General features: G+C 41.7%; 1 protein-coding gene and 1 long non-coding RNA gene across 4 annotated transcripts; one reads left to right on the forward strand and one right to left on the reverse strand.

The window, feature by feature from the left end:
• Positions 1-77: 77 nt before the first annotated feature.
• Positions 78-23058, forward strand: csf2rb (colony stimulating factor 2 receptor subunit beta). Of its 3 annotated transcripts, none has more exons than XM_067459752.1 (14): positions 78-217; positions 2415-2590; positions 3693-3834; positions 4010-4179; positions 4267-4418; positions 8415-8562; positions 8650-8779; positions 8864-9015; positions 9101-9237; positions 9329-9560; positions 12272-12374; positions 12532-12601; positions 19108-19202; positions 19533-23058. In XM_067459752.1, exons 2-14 carry the CDS (start codon positions 2488-2490, stop codon positions 19987-19989), a joined length of 2091 nt encoding a protein of 696 aa, XP_067315853.1. In that variant the 5' UTR covers positions 78-217; positions 2415-2487; the 3' UTR covers positions 19990-23058. The 3 variants fall into 3 exon arrangements, with proteins under 3 accessions (XP_067315853.1, XP_067315862.1, XP_067315842.1); XM_067459761.1 differs by lacking the exon at positions 78-217 and adding an exon at positions 1219-1541 and having other exon boundaries at positions 19111-19202; XM_067459741.1 differs by lacking the exon at positions 78-217 and adding an exon at positions 1221-1541.
• Positions 2530-24411, reverse strand: LOC137094474 (uncharacterized). The gene is made up of 3 exons (XR_010908660.1): positions 24298-24411; positions 24118-24180; positions 2530-2581 (listed from the first exon to the last, which is right to left on the reverse strand). It is a non-coding gene; the product is annotated as an uncharacterized lncRNA (long non-coding RNA).
• Positions 24412-24653: the final 242 nt, after the last annotated feature.

A 24653-nucleotide genomic window follows, 5' to 3' on the forward strand; every position in this document is an offset into this window, starting at 1 on the left:
CCCAACTGAAAAAAAAGGAACTTTGGCTTGAGCTAGTTCAAGTAAATGATCTCATGTTTACACTTCACTAATGAAAACACATCCTTCAAACACGCACACAACACAAGAATGTTGAATTTGAAGAATTTAAAGTAAATTGCAACAGACCAAGATAAGCTATCTTTAATCCAAGCATTGATAAATGGAATGTTTACTTCATTTGATGACAGAAGAATAGGTAAGGACTTTTTAATCTTTTTTTATATTTTAGTCCAGTTACTGAAATTCAGACATATACATTTTATATTGTATTTAAAAGCGGCAAAAAATAAATAAATAAAAATAATAATAATAATAATAAAATCAATTGACAGAAGTGGAAGATATATTTAGGATATTTCTCTAAGATCGTTTGAGTGAGTTCATGAAATGGAGCTCTAATGTTTGAAAAATATCTAATCTTTCCATTATATTGGACTGAAACAGGGGGGGAAGGGGGGGGGGGGTTGATCCGGGGGTAGTTGATAAGTGATCATAAAGAGGTAATTTCACATTTTTCAAAACCAACTTCGTTATCAGTGTCTCCGAAGACTTCTGAATCAAAAAATGACTTTTATCCTGATCTTTATATGGATCAGAGATCATCTCAATAATCACTTGTTGAAGAAGCAGCTTGGGTTTGAAAACTGGAAAATACCCAGATTATCAGAAACCAAAAAGACTCGAGATAATTACATTCAGAATACAAATTAAGATATATTCGGAAGATGTTTTGAGAAGAAAAACGAAAGCATACATCTAAATTTAGTGAGTTTTGCTTAAACCAAGATAAACAGACCAAAAAACATATTTTATTTCTGAAAACAAGTTACCTTCTCAAGTAAATCTATCTTGATGCAGTGTTTTATTGTTTTTTTTTTTTTTTGGAGTGCATTCACACGTGAAGAACACCAAGAGTTGTTTTGGTGAAAACACATTTCACGTCACTGCAGGAACAAGGAGTGAAGTAAAATGTTTTTATTTCTTTTGCCCTTTCAGTGAGTTCCCTCACCTACATTCGCTCTTGTAATTCACCGCATCTAAACATAGCAGCCCTACCGTACGCCTGGCAACCTCTAAATGAAAGCACAAACTTAAAAACTGCAGAAAAGCATAAGAAACTAAATGAACTTTTACGAACTGCAAACATTTTAAGTAAATTTCCGACAGAACGTGCTCAGTTTGACCACATCTCTTTCCCTCAACGCCCCTCACTGTCTTTTAAGATTAGGGAAATCCCATTCTTTACAGCTTCCTGGCATTTGCGAGAAGTGTGACAGAGTACTGCGTCTGTGCTTTTTTTATGCTTTATAGCTCCAGTAGTGGGTTATGGGTAGATGGGCAGGTTTACCGCAGAAGCGTAGTTTTATGTACAGTTATTGTACAAAACGTGTGCCATGAAGACCTAGGGCATTTATCAAGATCTGCGCCTGTTCCTTGAACCGCTCCATTAATTAAAAGATGGATTTTGAACTCTCAAAAGAAAAATGGATTTGGAAGTCACCATGCTTTTGTCTCGAACAGTAAGCAATTTAAGATATGAAACTTTGTGATTTTTAGAGAATTGTGTGCATGATTCATTTTTAGATGCTTTGTTACATTTTCAAAATCAAGTAAATTGTCATTTTCTATGTTATAACACTTCTAACTCTAGACATAACCAATGGTATGTGTTTTGCACTGGACAATCTGTTTGCCGGACCAATGGCAGACGAGAGTAGTGTTCAAAAAACATGCTTGAAAACATTGATTATTTTTATTTAGTGACACAAAAATGACTTTAAAAACCCTTCTGCACTCTAAAACAAATCCGTAAATACAGGGCGCAATATACAGTATTTACCGTACTGTAATTGTATGGAATGTTTTACCTGTATTTAGAATTCTGAACTTCATTTCGTCCTTTTTAAGGGTTACTGGAAATGTCTGTAAAATTACTGGACAATATCCAGGTAATAAGCAGCCAGTGTTTTTCCTCTTTCTTTTTTTTTTACGGATTTATATTTTACAGTGTACTTTAAAGTTTTCTGTGTGGATGCAGCATTTTTTTGATGGCAAAAAATGTTGTGCTTAAAAGCAAAAAGGATTTCTCAGAAGACTGTATATGATGTTTTTTCTTTCTGTTTTATAACAGCATAATGTCAGTCATCTAAAATGAAAATTCTAGTCATTAACTCACACTCATGTTTTGTCCCAATCTGGAAAACTTTTTTCCTTCTGTGGAACACAAAATAAGATATTTTGAAAAATTCATTGATGTTCATTGTTGTACCCCAGAGTTCTTCAAAACAAACAACTGGAGGGTGAATAAACGATGACAGAATTTTCTTTTTTGGGTGAACTGTTCTATTAAATTGAATATTTCTAACCATCATCACTGGTCTGTAAATATTCAGATATCTCGGAAGTAACCAGAAGACTCGCCTGCTGTAAAAAAAAAAAAAAGCGACTGACCGTATCTCAGCTACAATGTTCACCACATGGATTCTGCATATGGCTTCCTTCACTCTGCTGGTCAGAGCGGGCATTAGTAGCAACCAGTGTCTTCATTATGCAGTCACACCTGGGAAAGGTGAGAGAGAAAGATGATAACACTTTCAAACATTATTCCATTCAATTAGTCTTTTATAAAACCTGTGTAGTTCAGGTCTGTGTCCACCAGATAGAGCTTATCAGTGGTCTCTCTAGTCTTATATTGTGGCCTCCACCCTGGACATATACATTTTATTATCCCAGCAAAAATAAACCCTTATCTTGGACCTAATTAGACAGTCAATAGAGATTTTACTTTGCAGATATAAATGAGGACATGGCCAGTGTTAAGCAGTTCTAAAGAACTCATTTTAGAAATTCACTTCCCAGTAATCTGGAAGGCCTTGTCGAATCTAAGAATAGTTTATTAAAAAATCCCTTTGAGTTTAGCAATCCAAAATTGACATCACCCAGAATTTTGTTGAACTAAGCCTCTAGAAGTTCCTGTCTGTGGTCACAAGTCTGTGCGACAGTGATGCTCTTGGGGATAAAAAAGAAGGGTTGAAGAAAGTTTTTTTTAGTTTTTTACAGGAAGACAGATCATGTTTTACTGTGCAATGGTTCACATGAAATACTTTTGGGAAGCATGTCTTGTAATGCGACATGTTAAAGGCACCAAGTACAGCTATGTTTCAATCCACCTATTTTTAAGCACATTTTTGGGACAATGGAAATGGCAAGATGCGCATAAATTCTTAAAAATGCGCATAAAAAACGCATGCGCTCGTTTGAGACAGATACATTTTCTATCCAGTACGAAAACATGAGCATAAACTACGATGGAAATGCATTTATCGAATAAATTCTTCGATGTGCATAAAAAAATTATGTGACTTTTGTGACGTTCCTGTACTAACCAGCGGGGGGGGGGGGGGGTGTCTTTTTGCAAAGCACTTGAAATGCTGTTTTGGTCGTTTGGTCTGTTGTCAAAGATGCTCGGCATATTTCCTTCTTAGAGCTGTCTTAGATGACTGCATTCACAAACACCAGCATCTGCCTCTGAAAGCAAGACGACAAGTTTAATGAGGCGCAAATAATTGATTATATATATATATATATAAATGACACTGTAATCAAATTGAGCTTGTTTGAGGTATTATTTGCCTGAAAGCAAGAATATGACCGTTGATCTCTTGTTTTAGAATCTGCATTGATGGATTCCTTGCAGTGTTACAATGACTTCACAACCCATGTACAATGCAACTGGGAGGTCGATCCACATCTTCATCCACAGGCTACAGGAAACACATCCATGTTTGAACTTTACTACTGGGACAAGCCAAAGTAGGTGAAAGAAAGAAAGAAAGAAAGAAAGAAAGAAAGAAAGAAAGAAAGAAAGAAAGAAAGAAAGAAAGAAAGAAAGAAAGAAAGAAAGAAAGAAAGAAAGAAAGACTACAATGGGGAAAATTAGCTATCTCTCTCACACTCACTCTCTCTCTCTCTCTCTCTCTCTCTGTAGAAAAGAAACACACTGTGTCCAGCACACACCCGGTGTGCTTTTACCTAATGGGAAGATCTTGCACAAATGTCGCTATGACACTGAAAGGTTTGGTTCAGGAACATCTCACACTCTTTACTTCAAAGTACCCTGTATATCCGAAGCCACAACTCTCAAAGTGTCTCAGCACGGTGAGTGTGTGCATTGGGCATGTACTTGGCTTCTAAAGCATCTATGGTGAGGAAAGGCATTTCACTGTTCTGTGTGTGTGATTTCAGGAAAAGTGAAGGCCCCGATTGACTTGACAGAGATGGAGGCTGATGGCGCAGGTCATCTGCTGTCCTGGGGAAGCCCATATCCTGCATCCTCAAATATCTCAAGGACTCTGATGTACCAGCTTCAGTATCGCAGACACAGGCAGGACTGGACTGTGAGTACACACACACACACGCACAGTTCATTGTGCACTGTCTACACCTAAAGGGTAAATATTAATTTAAGATAAAGTACTAACATTCAGAGATTCAACTAAACTTAAATTGATTAAAAATAACAATAAAGACATTATAATGTTACAAAAGCAGCTCAACTAATAAAATTGATAATCATAAGAGATGCTTTTTGAGCATAAAATCGTCATATTATTATGATTTCTGAAGGATCATGTGACACTGAGGACTAGAATCACAGCTTTGAATCACAGGAATAAATTACAAATTATTTTAAACTGTAATAATATTTCACATTATTAATGTCTTATTGTATTTTGATCAAATAAATGCAATTTCAAAATCGTACTGACTTCAAACTTACCGTTTATCTAATGAAATATAAATCGCCTTAAATAATTGAGGAAATCAATCAAAATCACCAAACCCTAAATGGCATTAAAGCGCTCACATACACCAATATTATCTGACAGCAACATTTTCTAGTAGGATACCTTGTGGATATCCTGTCTACCACAATATCTGTGTATCAGCAGCTCTGTTTCACTGTACTATCAAACAACACAATATGGCACTGTAAGGAAATGTCATTATAACCTCAAACTCAAGATTCCCAACCAAGATAAAGCCTCCACATGAAAGAGTGATGCTGGCGGTCTGAAACTGGAGATAGATCCACCGTCAAGATTTGGATATGTGCATGGGTGAAAGCTGAGTATTATACCAGCCTATATATTTATGCGACAAGTTGGTGTGCCACTGCGCAATGTTTGTTTACTGGGTAATGTTTGTTTGCTCGTGCACATCAGTGTTTTACTGCTGTAATCAGTATATGCCTGTGGAAAATTAAGTGGCTGTGTGGTCTAGCATGCTGCCAAAATACTTCATATTTATACATTTGTGCAGTATACAGTGCACAACTCATCTTTCCAGTTTGATGAATTAATTAAAAACAACAGTGTAATGTATCACAGTGGTTTTTAGTGCTCTTATATGTAGGTCAATGAGCCCTGCAGTGACTAATAGTTTGTAGCTAATAGAGATATTCAAACTCTTTTTTTCCACTCAGTAAAGCACATTGCACAAACAGTGCATTCCTACAGTATGTTTACCAGCGATATAACACCTAATAGAGAACATTTACTCACATTTACTCAAGACTTTTTTTAAATATATATATATATATATATATATATATATATATATATATATATATATATATATATATATATATAATTTTTTTTTTTTTTTTTTAATTTATTTACTCACAAGACCGAAGTGCTTTAAATGCCGGCTTTGACGTCACTGACATTACAAAATAGGGTAAGGTGGCTCACATGATTCAAATTTGATAAGAGATGCTGGCTCACTACATAGGAACACTGTTGACTCTATTTCCGGTGACGTGACAATTCCTCATTGCACAACATCATTACTGGTAGGCCTATTTATTAACAACCACAGAGCTGATATATTTCTGACATCGTGTAATGTTACTAAAGTACATTAGGTACTTTTTAGGGAGCGTACGTTTCAGTGCACTGGAAAGATTTTGCAATTGAGACACCCCTTAAAATTGCAGACTCCCTGATCAGTGCGCCGACTACTGAACTGGGAGCTGATTGAGACGCACCAAATCTTTGGTGATCTGTTTCGATCGTGAATGAATCAGGGTTTTTGAGCGAATGGTTTCAGTGAATGATTTGGGTAAACCCCAACATAAGATTATTTGATAATTGGGCAAAAAGAAAAGTAAACATGCACGTTTTAATGAGGGAAAGAGCTACATTTCCATTGAAAATGACATTCAAATGAAAAAACCATGCAAGGAGAAATACAAAACCATTTATTTTATTAATATATCAACAGAAACAATATATTTAACCTTAATTGCAAAATAATATGCATATATATGCACCATCCTTTCGGTGACATTTTGTACAGTATGTAATATAGTTTTCTTTATGAATTCAAATGTTGAAGGCAAGCAGCGGGGCGAAGGACCACGAGAGCGGGCCGGTGATGAGTGGTAATGAGTACCAGCTGCGTGACACACCGGTCTCGTCTCGCGGCCAAGGGACGGGAGCATAAAAGGAGGAGCAAAGGTAGCGGAAAACAGTGTAACGAAGTTCGTAGATTGGAAGGAAGGAGGCAGGAACCGGCGAATGTTCAACAAACTTTAATTTCAAAATAAATAAACAAAACGAAAGTAAAACACACAAAACAAAACGTAAACATAACATAAATCCAGGCCTGGTCCTCTCTCGTCTTCCGCTGCCTTTGCCTCTCCTTTTATGCTCCCGTCAATCATTACTAGGGCTGCACGTTTTCAAGTTTTTCATTAACCGTTAACCGAGGCCCTTAGCGGTTAATACTCGGTTAACCATAGTGTGCGTCAGGGTTATTATTTTTAGTTTATTAATTTGAGGACCGCCATCTCTGTAGTGAACGCGCCTATAGAGAGAAATGCCATCATGGATTACATAAACAGAGAGTAGCCTATTTCTTTTCGTTTTAAATTGTTAAAAGACATTTCAAGCTTTCTTAAGATATATTTCATGTCTGTGAGGCGTACACTGAGTTTCGTTAAATTAGGATGAGATGCGCTCCAGTTCACGAGCAATGCAAGTGGCCGCGAGGGCGCCTGCATGATTAGGGCATGTAGTAAAATATGCAGCCGAGAACGATTCACAGCGTTTGACTAGCGCGGCTGAGCCTCTCCCAGCAGAGAGTTCAAGCATCTGTGGAGTAAAGTAACGTCTGCTTTTCTCTAGTCATTCACAAGTTTCTCACTTCAAACTTTCTTTCTTCTGATCCGTTATGCACAGCGTGCGCGGCTCCCGCTCTACTTCTGCCCTAATGTGACTTATAGTCCAGTGCGACTTATGTTATTTTCCTCTTCATGACGCATTTTTTGACTGATGCGACTCATACTCCGAAGCGACTTATAGCCTGAAAAACGCGGTAAGCACTGCATTGCAATACTTGCATTTTGCCCCGTCACTCTCCCACGCTTTCTTTGCCCGCTTAGAAAGCTGGTCATGACTTCTTCTTGTGGATATTACAAATGTCTGGGAGCGCTCTGGCGGTCTCTAGGGGTGCAAAAATATATTACAACTAAATTCAAAGCACGTCATTGACGCCACTTTAACCGAGCAAAATGTTTCACTCGGTTACGCAATTTTTAACGGTTAATCGGTCAATCGGTTAACCATGGACACCCCTACTCATTACCACTCGTCACCGGCCCGCTTTTGCGGTCCCTCGCCCCGCTGCTTGCCACAAATGCATTATACTTTAAATTAGTTGATTTAGTTGATTAGTTGAAATAATGCAATTTGATGGCTTCAAATTTGGACAAAAATCCACTAAAAGAACTTATCAACTTTAAAATAAAAACTATGCAAATACTGAAACAGCCCTATAAGCCTTCACTGTGGCCTAACCAAACACTACACATGAGAAAAATTATGTTGCCCATGTTAATCTGAGTTTTTGGTACTAATCACCTGCAACGGCCATTCACAACAATTGTATTTTACAAGCGTTTTTTATTTCTGCGGTGTTAGGGCTGGAACAACATACAAAGTATGACGAGTGCAGATTATCTGCTTTACTTAATGCCCAATTGTGAATGTTGCAGAGAAAGCCCACCCACACATTCTTCTAAATGGCTGTGACTTTTGATTGTTCTCGGGTCGGGTCTGGCTGAAAGTCTTGTTGGATCATGTCGAACCAACTATGAACATGATCCAACTGGTACTAGCACTGGCTCCGAACTAGCACCCGGTTCATTCTGGTGAAAAAGGGGCCTCTGGTTAGGACGCGGCGTTAGGCTGTTTAAATTCGCTTTTCAAAGCTGCAACAGAACTAACTAGCAGCAAGTTGAGCTGTTTATTTCCCCTGCTAGTCTGAATGTCAGGGAATGTTAACTGCCATATTTTACCTTTGCTAAGTTTTTTCATTCTGTTGAACAGACTGTGGATAACATCAATGCGTCTGAGTATATTATTGACAAGAAGTCACTGTTGCCCGGCTACCATTATCAAGCGAGAGTGAGGGCGCGGGGTCCTGTTGGACTCTGGAGTGACTGGAGCCCCCTGGTGTCCTGGATCACACACAATGGTGTTATTTTTATTTATTTATTTTTGCTAATAATCTAAAATCATAAATGTAAATACCGGTTTTAATGAAATTGATGTGCTCTTGCAGACAAAGGAGTCTTTAACCTGGAGTGTGTGATAGAGGGAGAAAAGACTGTGACATGTACCTGGCAAATGAAGACAGATCATTTTGAGTTTATGTCTTATCATCTCTCGTGCAGTGACGGTGATAAAACCGAGTGAGTTCTCCATCCATCACGAATAACTGATCTGCAGTGTGATGTCACATCCTGTACATTGACAACCCTTTGTCTATCCCTCAGATCCTATGACTGTTGTACCCATCCTCAGCTGAAGTCCAGAGGCGTTGAGCTATCTGAGTTTGTGTGTTCTGTGAATGTCCCTGACCCTTACCTGTTAACAGTGGAGCTGAAACCAGTGCTATACAGTAGGATGTTCAGAACTATTGAACACAGTGAGTGTTGTTTAATGGAGTCTTGTGTGCCAGTGCTGCCCTCTGGAGTTTAGGAGTAACATTTACATTTGTTTTTCTCTTCAAGTTAAACTTTCACAACCTGACAAGATTCAGGTGATGGAAGAAGATGGCACCTTCAAAATGGAATGGTCTCAACCAGTTGTTCCAGATAAAGTGGGGATTCAGTACTTTGTCGAGCTAAAAATCTCATCCAACACGACGGTGTGTTATCTACCTTTCAGTAACTGTGTTGAAAAATTATTCATTGTAGCTGTAACTGATCACATGCATGGTTTTACTTTCTTTTTTGTAGGAATCAATGACCATTGTACGTCAACATGGGATCAACCATTTTGATATTCCCTCTGAGAGCCTAACCCAATCAACTAATTACCAGGCCCAGATCAGATTACGGCCTAGTGAACCAGATGACACATATGACACAGATGACACATATGACACAGATTACACAGATGACAATTCTGAGCATTATCAAATTCAGCCATCAGATTGGTCAGAGCCAGAAATGTTCAAGACTAAGCCAGGTAACACTTTTAGCAATGTAACACTGAATTAAAAATGTATTGGTTGTAAATGTAACTAAATGTAAAGAAGAAACTACCCGCTAAATTGTTAATCAGAAAAGTACATTATTTATATTGACATATAAGTTAAATTTGGGTAGACTGAGGGAATTTTGAAATGACTATTAAAAGTGCATATAAAATCACACTACTGCATGTGTGTTTATGTATGCATTTATGCTCATTTAATCATTCAGATATACTGTGTTAATATTTCAAGACTTAACTCTGTCTTCCAAGCTTTTGTGTTTTTTGCATTAAAAACAAATCGACTTTATACTTGTGAAATTAATTCAGAGAGCTTCTTTTAAAATAACAAAGATGTAAGAAAAGCTCTGAGAATATATTTGTAGAATTATTTAAAGGGATAGTTCACCCAAAAATGAAAATTCTGTCATCATTTACTCACCCTCAAGTTCGGTGGGAAGGAAGATATTTGGAAAAACGTTTTTGACCAAGCAGATCTCGGGCCGACAGTGGAAACATGGCTACTGACTACCATAGTCGAAGAAAAAAAACTACTACGGTAGTCAGTAGCCGCATTTGCACTGTCGGGCCAAAGGTAGGCGTGCTAGTGCGAGCCAGGGGCATTTCCACGGTCATTTCCGGGGCTTCCTCTGGGCCAACGGTTAGGGTTTTTTGGCCAGCCGAATACCTTGGCCAGCTCGGGAGTGGTTGGATTTGTTACGAACAAAGGCAGAGTTTGAGTCTAGAGGCAATGCCGTGAATGATTTCAAATACCTGCTAACATAAGCATTAAAGAATGTTATCCAATCCACCTTTATTTATAAAGCACCTTAAAAACAACACTGTTCACCAAAGTGCTGAACACAATTCACAAAGCATGCGCAAAACATCAAAACAACAAATAGCAATAAAAACTAATTCAACAGTAATACAATAAAAATGTCAACCCTCAGACTGATCCAAAAGCCAGAAAAAATAAATGCGTTTTGAGACGGGATTTTAAAACAGGGAGAGACTCAGTCAGTCCACTGCCACGGCAAACACACGGTCACCTCTAGATAAGTTTGGTTTTAGGGACAACCAACAGAGCCGAATCTGCCGAACGGAGCAAATCATTTTACATTTACATTTATGCATTTAGCAGACACTTTTATCCCAAGCGACTTACAACTGAGGAGTACAGGAAGTAATCTGTCATGAAGAGGCAAAAAAAATGCAAAAAGTGCCCTAAATACAAATATTTGTATTCTACTGAGAATAGCAAAAAACAGAAAAAGGGAGGGAAAAGAGAAAAAGTAGCGGAGGAAGAGTTTAGATTATTTATTTATTTATTTTTATGTAAGATTAAGTGCTCATGGAAGAGATGAGTTTTTACCCGTCTTTTGAATGAAGCGAGTGATTCTGTCGTGTGTATTGAGGACGAAAGATCGTTCCACCAACCAGGAACAATGAATGAAAAAGTTCTGGAGAGGGATTTCATGCCTCTCTGTGATGGTACCACAAGCCTCCGCTCATTAGCTGAGCGAAGGCTTCTGGTGAGGGTATAGACTCGTAGGAGTGAGTTAAAGTATGCGGGTGCTGAGCTTGTGGTGGATTCATAAGCAAGAGTCAGAGCTTTGAATTTGATCCGGGCAGCAAGTGGTAGCCAATGCAGAGAGATGAAAAGTGGTGTCATATAGGCACATTCATGTATTTATTTTATCTGTCAGTATACCTTGTCTCTTTATACCAGACTGTCTGATTTCCATATTTAGCTCCGCATGTGTCATAAAATAAAGCAACTCTGGTGTTATATTCCGACCCCCACCAAATTATTACTCCTCTTAGTATTGGTAGGTTTAGAATAAATTATGGAGCCTGTAACCCGTGTTTTTCACACCTTCTACCCGTGAAAGTGCACTGGAACGGCAGTCAAACCCGTGATTTTCCAACCATGAATTCGTTCTAGATCGATGAAAACCCCCCTTTGCAGCCCCTAACTGTCCACCATGAATGGTTTACATCTCGCTACCGCAATTCTTTGAGCTCAGGCAGTTTGCCGTGACTTCGCCTGGAACGCTATAAAGCCGTGAGTCGTGGTTAGAAGTCGTAACTGACCCCTAGACGTGACTAATCTAAATACGCATGTCCTTTCTTTTCTGAAATAATGGTAAATACCTCTTTATTTGAGTAGGACTAATGTACAATCTTGAAACAAATTAATTATTTATTATCAGTGTATAACTTATTATAGTACAACTGTGGTAAAACATTAATGCTTAGGTTTTTTGATTCTGATTAGTTGTATGACAAAATTTCCATTTGTTGGTGAAATATCGAGTTTGTGTGACATGGTTTCAGAGGGCCGTGTAACGGGCAGGTTTTGGTGATGTGCTGCGGAGCTTCTAGCCCGACGGTTTAAATGCAGTGTGGTTTTGGGCTCTGTGCTACAGGTCCTAGTCTATTAGCACAGACCGGCCCGTTGAAAGTCCAGGCTCGTACTAGACCAACAGTGGAAAAGTGGCTAATGGGGGCCAAAATCTGCTTGGTTACAATTCTTCCAAACTTCTACCTTTGTATCCAGCAGAACAAAGAAATGTATTAAGGTTTGGAACAACTTGAGGATGAATAAATGATTGGGTGAACCATCCCTTTAAGCTTATAGGACAAACGTAATTGATACCCACCGGGCAGAACTCAATACATTATGCTATTTCTGTTTGTAGCACCGCCCAAAAGCAATCTCATCAACATTTTGGTTCCTGTGTTTGTGGTGGTGGTGGTGGTGCTTTTCATCATCTTGTACAACACCCTTCAAGCCTGTCACAGGTAAAACACACTACACTATGACATTGATGCATCTATCCAACATTTGATCAATTCATGCATAACCTGGAAATCAAACACATAACACTTGAACTACAGGAACATTCATTATAACTCGATGTTTTTGTTTGTGTTTAATTGTGTGTAATTCTATTAACAGAAGGATCAAGATATGGATTGGATCGGTTCCATCGCCTATAAAGAGCAAAGTGCTGGAGGGGATGAGCAAGGTGAGTTACTGACTGATCTTGGAGCGGTACAAAATTTTAATGCACAAAACACATTTTCAGTTTGTTCATTATCTCAATACTTTTTTCAAAATTACTGCTTTAGTTTAAGTTTCAGTTTTTTGAGCTAAAGGTGTAGTAGTCCATTTCTGAGAAACACTGTTGATTTGAAATCAACCCAAACAAACACCCATCCCTTCATTGCTCCGCCCCAAAATGCACAAACAATGCAAGAATCTTTATCATAGCTGAAGTGAAGCAAAATAAGGCTTAGCGGAAAATAATGTCAAGATGAAAAACAAAAGACAAGGAAGAACAAAAAATTAGAGTCGCTTGTTAGTCGACAAACACTGACACTTAAAACGGTCCTGTTAGAGCATAACATTACAACAACAGCATACCTTGGTTCTGTAAAACACAGAAAACTATTATTGCTCACACATGGAGCAGAAACAACGCAACCTCTGCAACTGTTTTCAGGCCTTCCCGCTTAGGTCTCTTCAGTGCTGGAAAGCTTTTCTAATATTAACAGGGGTCCTCAAGCTCTTGTCTGATCATAACCCTTCTTTTTCCAGTGATATTCCTCTGACCTTTTCTCTTTTTTGTAATGATTCTCATCCATCTCTCTGGCTGCATCCAAAATTGCAAACTTTGCTACTATAGTAGGTAAAAAAAACAGTCTATGTGACAAAAGTATGTCTAAATACAGTACTCATAAAATAGGCAAAATGTCCCCGGATGACTTGCGGCGAGATTCTGAAGTGCACATGAGTTCTGGAAATGTCCATTCTGGAGCACATCTACTAAAATGATGGCAAACATGGCTTTTTTATATCAGTTTGGTCTTTATAGCTTAAAGGTGCACTATGTAGTATTTTTGCAGTAAAATATCCAAAAACCACTAGGTCAGTGTTATATATTTTGTTCAGTTGAGTACCTAAAATATCCCAAATGTTTCCAACTATTTGTAAATTATGAGAAAATTGCTATTTTAACTTAGGACCGGGACGTTTCAGCATAACGTTTGAGGGAGTCGCCTGTCAATTGCGTCATATCTGCGCTACCCTCGGTTTCGGCTTTTATTTGGCAGGAGCGCTTTACTCTTAGCAGTGTGAACAAGTGAACGCACAGAGTAACGTCTGTAACAATGTTCGTGAATGTGAGGAAGGAAGAGGACACGGGGGACGGCTAGACGGTTGTTGCTCTTTTATTTTGTAACTTAAATAGTCAAACACACTCAATAGTGTGACTTCTCTCAGACTCAAACAATAGCGGTCACTTCCGGGTCGGCACTTCCGGCTTCCGGCAACTCAGTCTCTGTATGGGTTTGGCAACAACCGTCCTGACTCTCTCTCTCCCTGGTCTCTGGTTCCGCTGGTGTTTTATCCCGTCTCCGCGCTCATTACTGGAACAAGAGACAGGTGTTATTAATCTGCGTCCAACCCACTCACTTACCGCTCGTCCCGCGGCCCTCTCTCCCGCTGCAGACCTCGCTGAACCACGCCCCCCTTGCCACATACCCCCACCGCCCGACTCAGGCCGGGGAGCCGTCCGGCCTGCAGCCCCCCCCCCCCCCCATTTCTGGAGAGGAAATCGGCCACAGCCATCTGAGCACCCGGCCTGTGGACCACCTTGAACTTAAACGGCTGAAGAGCCAGATACCAACGGGTGATCCGCGCGTTGGTATCCTTCATGCGGTGGAGCCATTGGAGAGGAGCGTGGTCCGAACAGAGAGTGAACTCCCGCCCCAGGAGGTAATAGCGGAGAGTGAGAACGGCCCATCTGATGGCCAAACACTCCTTCTCTATGGTGCTGTACTTAGCTTCCCTCTTGGAGAGCTTACGGCTAATGTACAGCACCGGCCGCTCTCCCCCCTCCACCTCCTGGGCCAGGACTGCGCCCAGCCCCCTGTCCGACGCGTCAGTCTGCAACAAGAAAGGGAGAGAAAAGTCAGGGGAGTGTAAAAGCGGCCCGCCACATAGAGCAGCCTTCACTTGGGTAAAAGCCTGTTGACACGGCTCCGTCCACTGGACCGTATCTGGTAGCCCCTTTCTAGTAAGATCAGTCAAAGGGCTGGTGAGGTCCGAATAATTTGGTATAAACCGTCTATAATATCCCGCCAGCCCCAAGAACTGTCTTACCTCCTTTTTGGTCTTGGGCCTCGGACAGGTTGCAATTGCGGCAGTCTTATCAATTTGGGGACGCACCTGCCCATGACCCAAGTGGAAGCCCAGATACCTTACTTCCACCCGCCCAATCGCACACTTCTTCGGATTGGCCGTGAGCCCCGCTCCCCTCAGCGACCTCAGGACCGCCCTCACATGCTGCATATGCCGCTCCCAATCGTGACTATAAATCACTATGTCATCCAGGTACGCAGCAGCATATGCAGCATGGGGACGCAAAATCCTATCCATGAGTCGCTGGAAGGTTGCGGGCGCCCCGAACAAGCCGAAAGGAAGCGTGACAAATTGGTGTAATCCAAACGGCGTGGTGAAAGCTGTTTTTTCTTTGGACAATGGAGACAAGGGGATCTGCCAATAGCCCTTTGTTAAGTCCAGTGTCGAATAAAATCGAGCCGTGCCTAACCGATCAAGCAACTCGTCAACCCGCGGCATTGGATACGCGTCGAATTTCGACACAGCGTTCACCTTGCGGTAGTCCACACAGAACCTGACCGAGCCGTCTGTTTTGGGGACCAAAACTATCGGGCTCGCCCAGTCACTGTTGGACTCCTCGATTACTCCCATGTCGAGCATTGCGCCTAATTCTTCCTGAACTACTTTTTTCTTGTGTTCAGGCAAGCGATACGGCCGGCTGCGAACTACCACGCCCGGCTCGGTCTCGATATGGTGCTGAATCAAGTCGGTACGTCCCGGTAGGGGCGAGAACACGTCAGCGAACTCCGCCTGCAATTTCGATAAATCAGTGAGTTGTAACGGTGAGAGGTGATCTCCCCCAGGGGCCAACGCGACTGATTGCGCTTTAATGCTCGCCTCTGGCCCGAGATCATCCTCTCCCCCGATCACCGTTGCCAACAACACCGATTCCACCTCATTCCATTTTTTTAGCAGGTTGAGGTGGTATATTTGACGTGCCCCGTTCCTATCGGATCGTATCACTTCATAATCGAGCTCTCCTATCTGTCGTGCGACCTCAAACGGCCCCTGCCACTTTGACATTAATTTTGAGCTCGACGTTGGGAGTAGAACGAGCACTTTCTCTCCCGGTGTGAATTTGCGTAGTTTAGTACCCCTGTTATATGACCGGCTCTGGCGGTCCTGGGCTTGCAACAAATTCTCCCTAGATAGCCGCCCCAATGTGTGGAGTTTTGTTCGCAAGTCCATGACGTACTGAATTTCGTTTTTGGCCAATGAAGGCCCCTCCTCCCAAGTTTCTCGTAGGACGTCCAGCACCCCCCGTGGCTGCCGACCGTAGAGAAGCTCGAAGGGGGAAAACCCCGTGGAGGCTTGCGGGACCTCGCGCACAGCAAATAAGAGGGGTTCTAACCACCGATCCCAATTTTTGGCGTCTTCCTGTACGAATTTACGGATCATGGATTTAAGAGTGCGATTAAATCGTTCGACCAAGCCGTCTGTTTGTGGGTGATAGACGCTGGTTCGAATGGATTTAATGCCCAATAATCCGTACAATTCGCTTAACGTGCGTGACATAAACGCCGTGCCTTGATCAGTGAGGATTTCCTTCGGAATCCCCACCCGGGAGATTAAACGAAACAGTGCGTCCGCAACACTCTTCGCCGAGATGTTGCGGAGAGCCACTGCTTCCGGATATCGTGTTGCGTAGTCCACGATAACTAGCGCAAAACGATGTCCGCGTGCGGATCGCTCTAATGACCCGATGAGGTCCATCGCAATTCTCTCGAAGGGGACCTGCATTAATGGAAGGGGGCGCAATGGCGCTTTTGGGGCGGCCAGTGGATTCACCAACTGACATTCCGGACAAGACGCGCACCACCTGCGCACATTGTCATGAATGCCTGGCCAAAAAAATCGGGTCATTAAACGATTCAGCGTGGCCGCCTGTCCCAGGTGGCCCGCCATTGGGTTAGAATGAGCCGCCTGGAAAAGCATTTCCCGGCGGCTCTTTGGTACTAACAGTTGGGTTGTATCTAGCTTTGTCTGAGTGTCTTGGGTCACTCGATACAACCGATCCTTGATTATGGCAAAATATGGATACGAGACAGGCAAGGCAGGTTGGAGAGACTGACCGTCAATCGATCGGACCTGTTGGAAGGCATTTTTGAGGGTCTCATCTTGTGACTGCTCCAGCGGAAAGTCATCGCGGTCCGAGAGAATCAGTCTCTCGACCCCCCTCGGTTCCTCTGAAGCTGTCCCCAAGGGTCCCGTATCAGTCTCGCCCACCTGCACTCGCACCGCCCCGTTCCTAGCCTTGTTTTCCCAAGCGGCATCCGCGCATAACGACCCCAATAATGCCGAAAAGGCGGGCCAATTCGTCCCCAGAATTAGCGGATGCCGGAGGTGGGGACTAACCGCCACCTCAACACTATGCTTTTTCCCCCTAAACTGTATCGTGACTGGGACAACCGGATATTCCACCACATCCCCGTGCACACACCGTACCTTAACCATGCGGCTTGTATCCAATGCCCCAGGCTGCATCAGGCTTTGATGGATCGAGGTTTGGTTACATCCTGAATCCACCAAGGCCTGATATGTACCCCCCTTGATACTTACAGGAATTTGGTACTCTCCTGCTTGATCGGGGGTGGTCCGCTGGACGTCCGGGATCCGGATCATTGTCCCGATGTCCATCCTCGGACATCGGTCCACAAAATGATCCGGATCACCGCACCGCCAGCAGGCCAGCCCAGGCTTACCCGCCACCCCTGCGGCGGGGAGTGGGTTGGAAAATGAGCGCGGGGAGGGCGCGGAACCAGAGCCATTGTCACTACCAGCCCCCAGCGGCCCCGCCCCCCTGGGCGGGACCCGCGAACTCCCAGACGGTCCAAGGCCCATCCCACCCCGGCCTCTGGGGGGGACGCGAGGAGGGCCTGGAGGGCGGGACCTGGAGAGAGGGACAGGTCGAGAGAGAGAGAGAGAGGGGGGAGAGAGAGAGGGAGAAGTTAATGGGGGTTCGCCGACCCCCGGGCACGCCACCAGGTGGTCCTCCGCCAAGTTGATGGCCGTCTCCAGCGACGTGGGCCGGTGGCACTGGACCCACTCGGCGGTCTTCCTGGGGAGCCGAGTGATAAACTGCTCCAGCACCACCAGATCGACAACATGGTCCACGTCGCTGCCGCCGGCCAGAAGCCATCTGCGGCACTCGTCCCGGAGCTGTTGGGCCAACGCGAAGGGTCGACCGGACTCACCGCACTCCAGGGACCGGAAACGCTGACGATGTTGTTCCGGGGTCCGGCCGACCCGCTGAAGGATGGCCTTCTTTAGATCATCGTAGTCCAGGAGGTTCGCGACCGGTAGTTGTTGCGCGGCCGCCTGGGCTTCTCCAGATAGTAGGGGGATGAGGCGCACCGGCCACTGTGCCCGGGGCCACCCGCAGGCCTCCGCGGCTTTCTGGAATAGATCGACGAAGGCCTCCGGGTCGTCTTCCGGCCCCATCTTCTGGAGGGGCACGTGACCCGGTGCGCTGGCCCGTGCGGCGGCCTCGGCGCGGACCTCCCGGTCCATCCAGCTCCGGAACCGCTCGCGGTCCTCTTGCTGGCCTTGGACGATCGCCTCGAAGCGGCGCTCCTGTTCGGTCCGAAGGTCCAGCAACGCCTGGTGGTGTCCTTGGTGGAGGACCGCGAGGGAGTTGATGACATCCGCAAATGGCGAGGCAGAGGGCGTTGTCATGGCGGCGGCACTGTCCTACTTCCTTCCCGGGTTTCGGCACCAGAGTAACAATGTTCGTGAATGTGAGGAAGGAAGAGGACACGGGGGACGGCTAGACGGTTGTTGCTCTTTTATTTTGTAACTTAAATAGTCAAACACACTCAATAGTGTGACTTCTCTCAGACTCAAACAATAGCGGTCACTTCCGGGTCGGCACTTCCGGCTTCCGGCAACTCAGTCTCTGTATGAGTTTGGCAACAACCGTCCTGACTCTCTCTCTCCCTGGTCTCTGGTTCCGCTGGTGTTTTATCCCGTCTCCGCGCTCATTACTGGAACAAGAGACAGGTGTTATTAATCTGCGTCCAACCCACTCACTTACCGCTCGTCCCGCGGCCCTCTCTCCCGCTGCAGACCTCGCTGAACCACGCCCCCCTTGCCACAACGTCATAACATAATTTTCAACACACTTAAATGTATCTAATATGATAAACAGAGCTGCATTACCTCATAATCATAACCCGAAGAGCAGATCAGTGCAGGCGCCCGGCGGATGGGTCCCGTCATAATAAAAGTCCCCGTATTCGCGAGGCGGGTATTTGTTTAACAATCAAATACCAAAATTAAATCAAATTAAATTAGACCTGATTATGTTGTAACTGAATTACATATGTGCTTTTCTATCTCTCTTTCTGTCAGAAGCCTTCCACCAGATGGCCGCCGATCATTGAGAAAGAGGCAACCTCTATTTGTGTTCTGCTGGTTCCAGACAATATCAGTGACTGTAAAAGCAGGTAAGCTTTCACTTAAATGAAACAATAAAACATGAAACGGTTCCTATGTATATCTACGTATATTTGTATGATCATGGTCTTTTGTGTAGGAATGAAACGGTTCCTATGTATATCTACGTATATTTGTATGATCATGGTCTTTTGTGTAGGAATTAAAGTATGGTCTCTGAAACAGTGCTATTTACTATTATCGCATATATTACATTTTGAATTAGGGGTCACATCTGCAATAAGGTTTGTTAGTTAACCACATGGGTTGACATGAGCTAATAATGAATAATATATCATTCTAATATATATAATAATAACTTTCACTGTATTTTGTTACAGTGTCTCCTGTGAGCCGCTTTTGTTACAAACTGATGATGAGAGATTTAATGCTGTTAAAGTGGGACAGTCATGTGGGTCGCACCAATTGCACACCTACGTGGAGGAAGGCATGTGCAAAGAAAAATCAGGAATGAACTTCAGCGGGCCTTACATTCTGTGCTGTGAGGATTCCTGCACTCAGCAGAAAGTTCTGGACGGGTCTACAGACAGAGATCACACATCTGTGTTGGGAAAGTCTGAGAGTTTTGCTCCAGTAAACGGAGGCTACGTTGTAACTGCTCCCACCGCCATGCCAGCCATTCAAAACCCCGCCCCCGTTGACAGTCCCGCCAGTAACCCATCAGATGAACCCCCTGCGTACACCCCCAGCCCAGATCAGGGTTGTATGGTCCTCCCTCATCCATCTGGCTACTTCGTGATGCCATGTGTTGACATGAAACAGTCAGAGTCAACATAATGATCAAGCTCAACTATCTGGTTACCGACAATCTTTGAAAAATCTTCTTTTGCGGGTTTTGTATATCAGAAACAAGTTGAGGGTGAATAGGTAATGACAATTTTCATTTTGGGGTGAACTATCCCTTTAAGAGCATTGTATATCTGCACAGATGAACATTTCACATGCACAAAATGAAAGCTGATGAAAAACCCGTTGAAGCGTCACTAGGACTTTGTGGCGTGTTAAAGGGGTTAGTTCACCCAAATAGTTCACTCTCGCGGATAGGGCTGGGCAACAAACTCAAGCGCCTCTTCTGGTTTATAGGAATCCTCTGGCATTTCTCTTTAAAAAAAAATCAAATTTTAGACTCTAATTCATGGCCGGTGTTTTGCTTTGCTCTATCCTCTTCACTTCTGCGTTCGTCAAATACGTCAAGGGTTACTCTTTCCCCGTAAATCGATGCGTACGGCAATCTGCCGGAAGTTAGTTATTTTATTCTTTAAGTTTTAAATATGGATATTTTTCTCACTCAAGCACATCGATTCACTTCAGAAGACCTTTATTAACCCTCCGGAGCCATGTGGAGCAGTTATATGATGGATATATGCACTTTAATGGACTTATAAACGAGATAGCAATTCACTGCCACGATAAAGCTTGGATAGGCCAGGACTTATTTAATATAACTCTGATTTTATGTCATATACAGCTATGATGGCTTGAGGGTGAGTAAATCTTGGGATAATTACCATTTTTGGGTGAACTAACACTTTAAAGCTGCTGTGCTGTGACAGTCTCACCAACAGATGGCAGTAATGCTTTAAATGAATGTCTCTCTTTTCCACAGTGAAAACTGTTGAAAGGAAACAACGCATTAGACAAGAATGAATGTTTTTGCCTGTGCCTAACTCGCACAGGCTACTCTCTGCATTGAATGTCTGTCTACCTTTTCATTTACAAAATTTCATGTTTTCACCAAGAAATCAGAATCAGATGACTTTCAAATACCTGGCTTTAGAAACAAGTCATATGCTATTATTAGAAATGGAAAGCCTAGGCCAGGTGAGTCTACAAAACTTTGAACTAACAAATTATTTTGGGTAACAATAAATTATAAAAATTACATTTCTTTTGTAAGAAATGAGAGTTTGCATGTACTATAGGCACATATAAAACAGTTTGTCGTATTTTAACTGGTTTTGAGAATGTTACCAGAATCACACTGTATATGCTCTCGTGCAAGATTTTTGCAGAAGTGAACAGGTTTTAACTGAATTATTTGTGAAAGACACTCTTTTTTGTAGTTGTAGTAGTGTTTTTGTAGTGTTGGCTGTTTTCACCAAATAATATAACTTGCATAACTATAATAATATAACTTGATGGTAAAAATCTGTTGTTTTCATTAAAGTCAAGTTATTCCCACAGCACTAACATCACCAAACCAAAAGTACAAAAATAAGGAGGTTTCCCAAAATGCCCAGTGTTTTTCATTAGGCGGCCAAAATCACATCATTGTCTGATCCCAGTCTATGGCTGATCCAAAGGCACACTGCATTTGAATTTGAACTTACTTCACGACCATTTAAAAATAATGTTTACAGGGTTGCCAACTGTCACGCATTTGGTGTGAGACACACGCTTTCAGGCTCTGGCACACGCTCTCACTCTGCCCAACTTAATCTTACGCCAAATTGCCAAACCTGCTTTTGATATTAAACAAAGCTAAGCGTTTTTTTTTTTTTTTATTATTTAATGCGAAATTTAAACAATAAATAGCATTTTGGCGCTAATGTGGCAGCTCATGGAGCGCTCAATACTTCTAGCACTTCTAGTGTCAATGCATTTCAATGGCTTAAGTGGATACACAACAGTTTCACTATAAAGATGTTTGCAGCAAGTTTTGGTAAACAGTACAGCATAGTGTTAGTGTGCATTGATTATTAAGTCAACCGTATTTACAGGATTGTTTCATAGAGAATGATAGAGATGCAATATTGTTAACATTAATGTTATTCTTGCAGGTTATTTAGCCCTCAGGTATTCTTTACTAGTTGGTCACACTCATACTTATTGATGACAAATGTGACCACCATAACTATTTTTCAATTAAATAAATGTTCTATATTTTAGTTCAATAATATTTATTTAATATTTTGAGGAGATATTTTGGTACTAAATACTATTTGTGCAATAATAATTGTCAATTAATGACCTCTTAAAATATTTTTCTTCTAATATTTTTATTATTTATATTACAATTAGCATAGTAATTGAGGTTAAAATTGAGAATTCCAATTCAAATATACAAACTAGTAATTTTGTGGCTAAAAAATAATAATGTTCATTTGTAATGCCATTACCCAGTAGGTGCCTTATGGCTCTTTAATAAATATGTATCTAATCTAGTTGCTCAAAAAAGTATTGCAGTCTTGCATTTTAATAAATATTTTGAAACTAGATTTCTTTAAATGTGAAATTATAAAACGTTAATAACTTGCATCCTAATATTTGTAATGAATAATGACTTAGATAAGCACACACAAGTGAATATTATGCGAGCACATATAATTTGACCCAAGAAATGTTTAAAATAGTGCTAAGACAAAAACGTTCCTTATGCACAGTAGGCTATATACTAGGCTTATAGGCTACATATGAATTGATACTAAATCAAGATCTATATCCACCATGTTGTTACTGACACGTGACGTGACCCACCAGTGTCAGTTGTGTCACTTCACTGCCATTAATAAAAACTCTCCTGAGGCCTCATGAGGACAATAAAGTGGCCATCAAATGTGCACTTTTTTCTACTCTTTTGGCATACTGTTTTTTGTATACTATATATTAGGGAAGTACTCGATTTCAGATGCAGTGACAGTCTCAGGTTCGTCACGATGATCCAGCAAAACATGATTTGATTTTTTTTTATAGAGCCACAGCGATAATCTTTTCTGTGAGTGGTGTGGAGTTATACTTTAAGTCTCTGGACTGGTTAAGGAGAATGTATAAAAAGTGCTTATTTCCTTATGCTGGTGTGATCGCAAACTATCTGTACTCAAACACAATGTATTAAAAGTTTTTCTAAAGCTCAAGAGTGCCTCTTCTTTTACACATACTTAATTTTAGTGTCTGTTTATGTATGTTTATCTCCGTCTCTTACTCAGTTTCACATGTGTGTTTTTTGGCAGACTGGAGTTTATGGAGTATGTCTGTATCATCGGTTTCACACAGAGCAAATGTGATTTATCGCAGACTAATCTACTCCACTCCACTCTGCACCTCATATTGGCCTTGTATGTGTGTGAGAGAGTGTGTGACTATGTTTTAATTATACCAACATAAGTTGGTAGTTGCTTAAAAAAGAGTTTCTAACACTTAATTTCACATTTCCTCCTCACTAATATGGCACTGACTGTGACGACAGAATGCAGACACGTACACACACAGTTATTGTTTTTCCACAAACATTCCAGATAAATTCTGATTTTGCTTCTGAAAGCAGATTCATTCCACACAAAGACTTTAAGATCCATTGTTCAAGAATGAATGAGAGGGCAAAACCAAGAGAGTGAAATTTTCTTGGTAGACAACCTGTCCCCTTTGCTTTGTTGTAAATAAACAGGAAAGCCTTCAAGGAGTTTAAAATCTACGGCGATATGAGACCATTATGCAATCACAACGCTCAGATCCCTTCATTGGTCTATAATATCTACCTGAAAAACACAAGGCCTACCAGGAGATATTTAATGTAGAATATGAAGAAATAAACCCAAACAGGACAATGAAAATTTTGGGCCCAACCACATTTAGCTAATTCATGTTTTAAATATTAATAAAGTCATCAAAATACACTTACATATGCTTGACTTATACTGACAGAAAAGTCAAAATATATTTGGTCTATACTTCAGTATTTTGCATAGTTAGCTTTTAGTTCTGTTTACTTTTGATTGAGTACTTTTTTACCTTACAAACTGTCTTATAAACGTAGCCTAACGTTACTTGTTTTGGCATCCAATAAAGAAAACAGATAAGTTCCATATTCTGAGTAAGCTATGTAGGCTATAGTGATTATTAGTGTGGTGGTAGTGTGTACATAGGAATGTACTTAATCTGCTTACCTCAGAACTCTTTCTAACTTACCTCTAATTGACAGAAATGTCCAGCCATTTTTGTTGTTATACGGCTGACGGCGATACGCATCTTCTGAAAGAGCAAGTTAGATTCTCCAGATCAAAATGCAGAAGAAAAAGCAGAATTTTTTTTTTTACATCGTGATCTAACACAATCATCAAAATGTAACTAAAAACTGTATGACATTACCCAATGAAACGTCCACCCAGGACGAGGAATATGACTGTGAAGCTTTTGGGGTGTTGATGGACGCAATGATCATCGTTCTGAAGCCGATCCAACACTCTAGGTGGTCGATCGCCCCCAGGTGGCTGGATGCAGTATGGCTCATAAACCATATAATCGAGTTTTGTGAAATTGATCAAAAATGCTGGCCCTGCTTGGAACATATTACAATCATATAGAATGCATAACTAAATATTAGAAACGTAAAAGTAGGCTATACTTAGTATAGGTAAAGGGGTTAGATGTAACACACATGGTTTGAAACTTTCAACACATGACAGGAATCAGCGGATTGATTCATGATTCGGATTGCCAATGTC

The sequence above is a fragment of the Pseudorasbora parva genome, chromosome 2 (assembly GCF_024679245.1).
Source record: "Pseudorasbora parva isolate DD20220531a chromosome 2, ASM2467924v1, whole genome shotgun sequence".
Taxonomy (NCBI): Eukaryota; Metazoa; Chordata; class Actinopteri; order Cypriniformes; family Gobionidae; genus Pseudorasbora; species Pseudorasbora parva.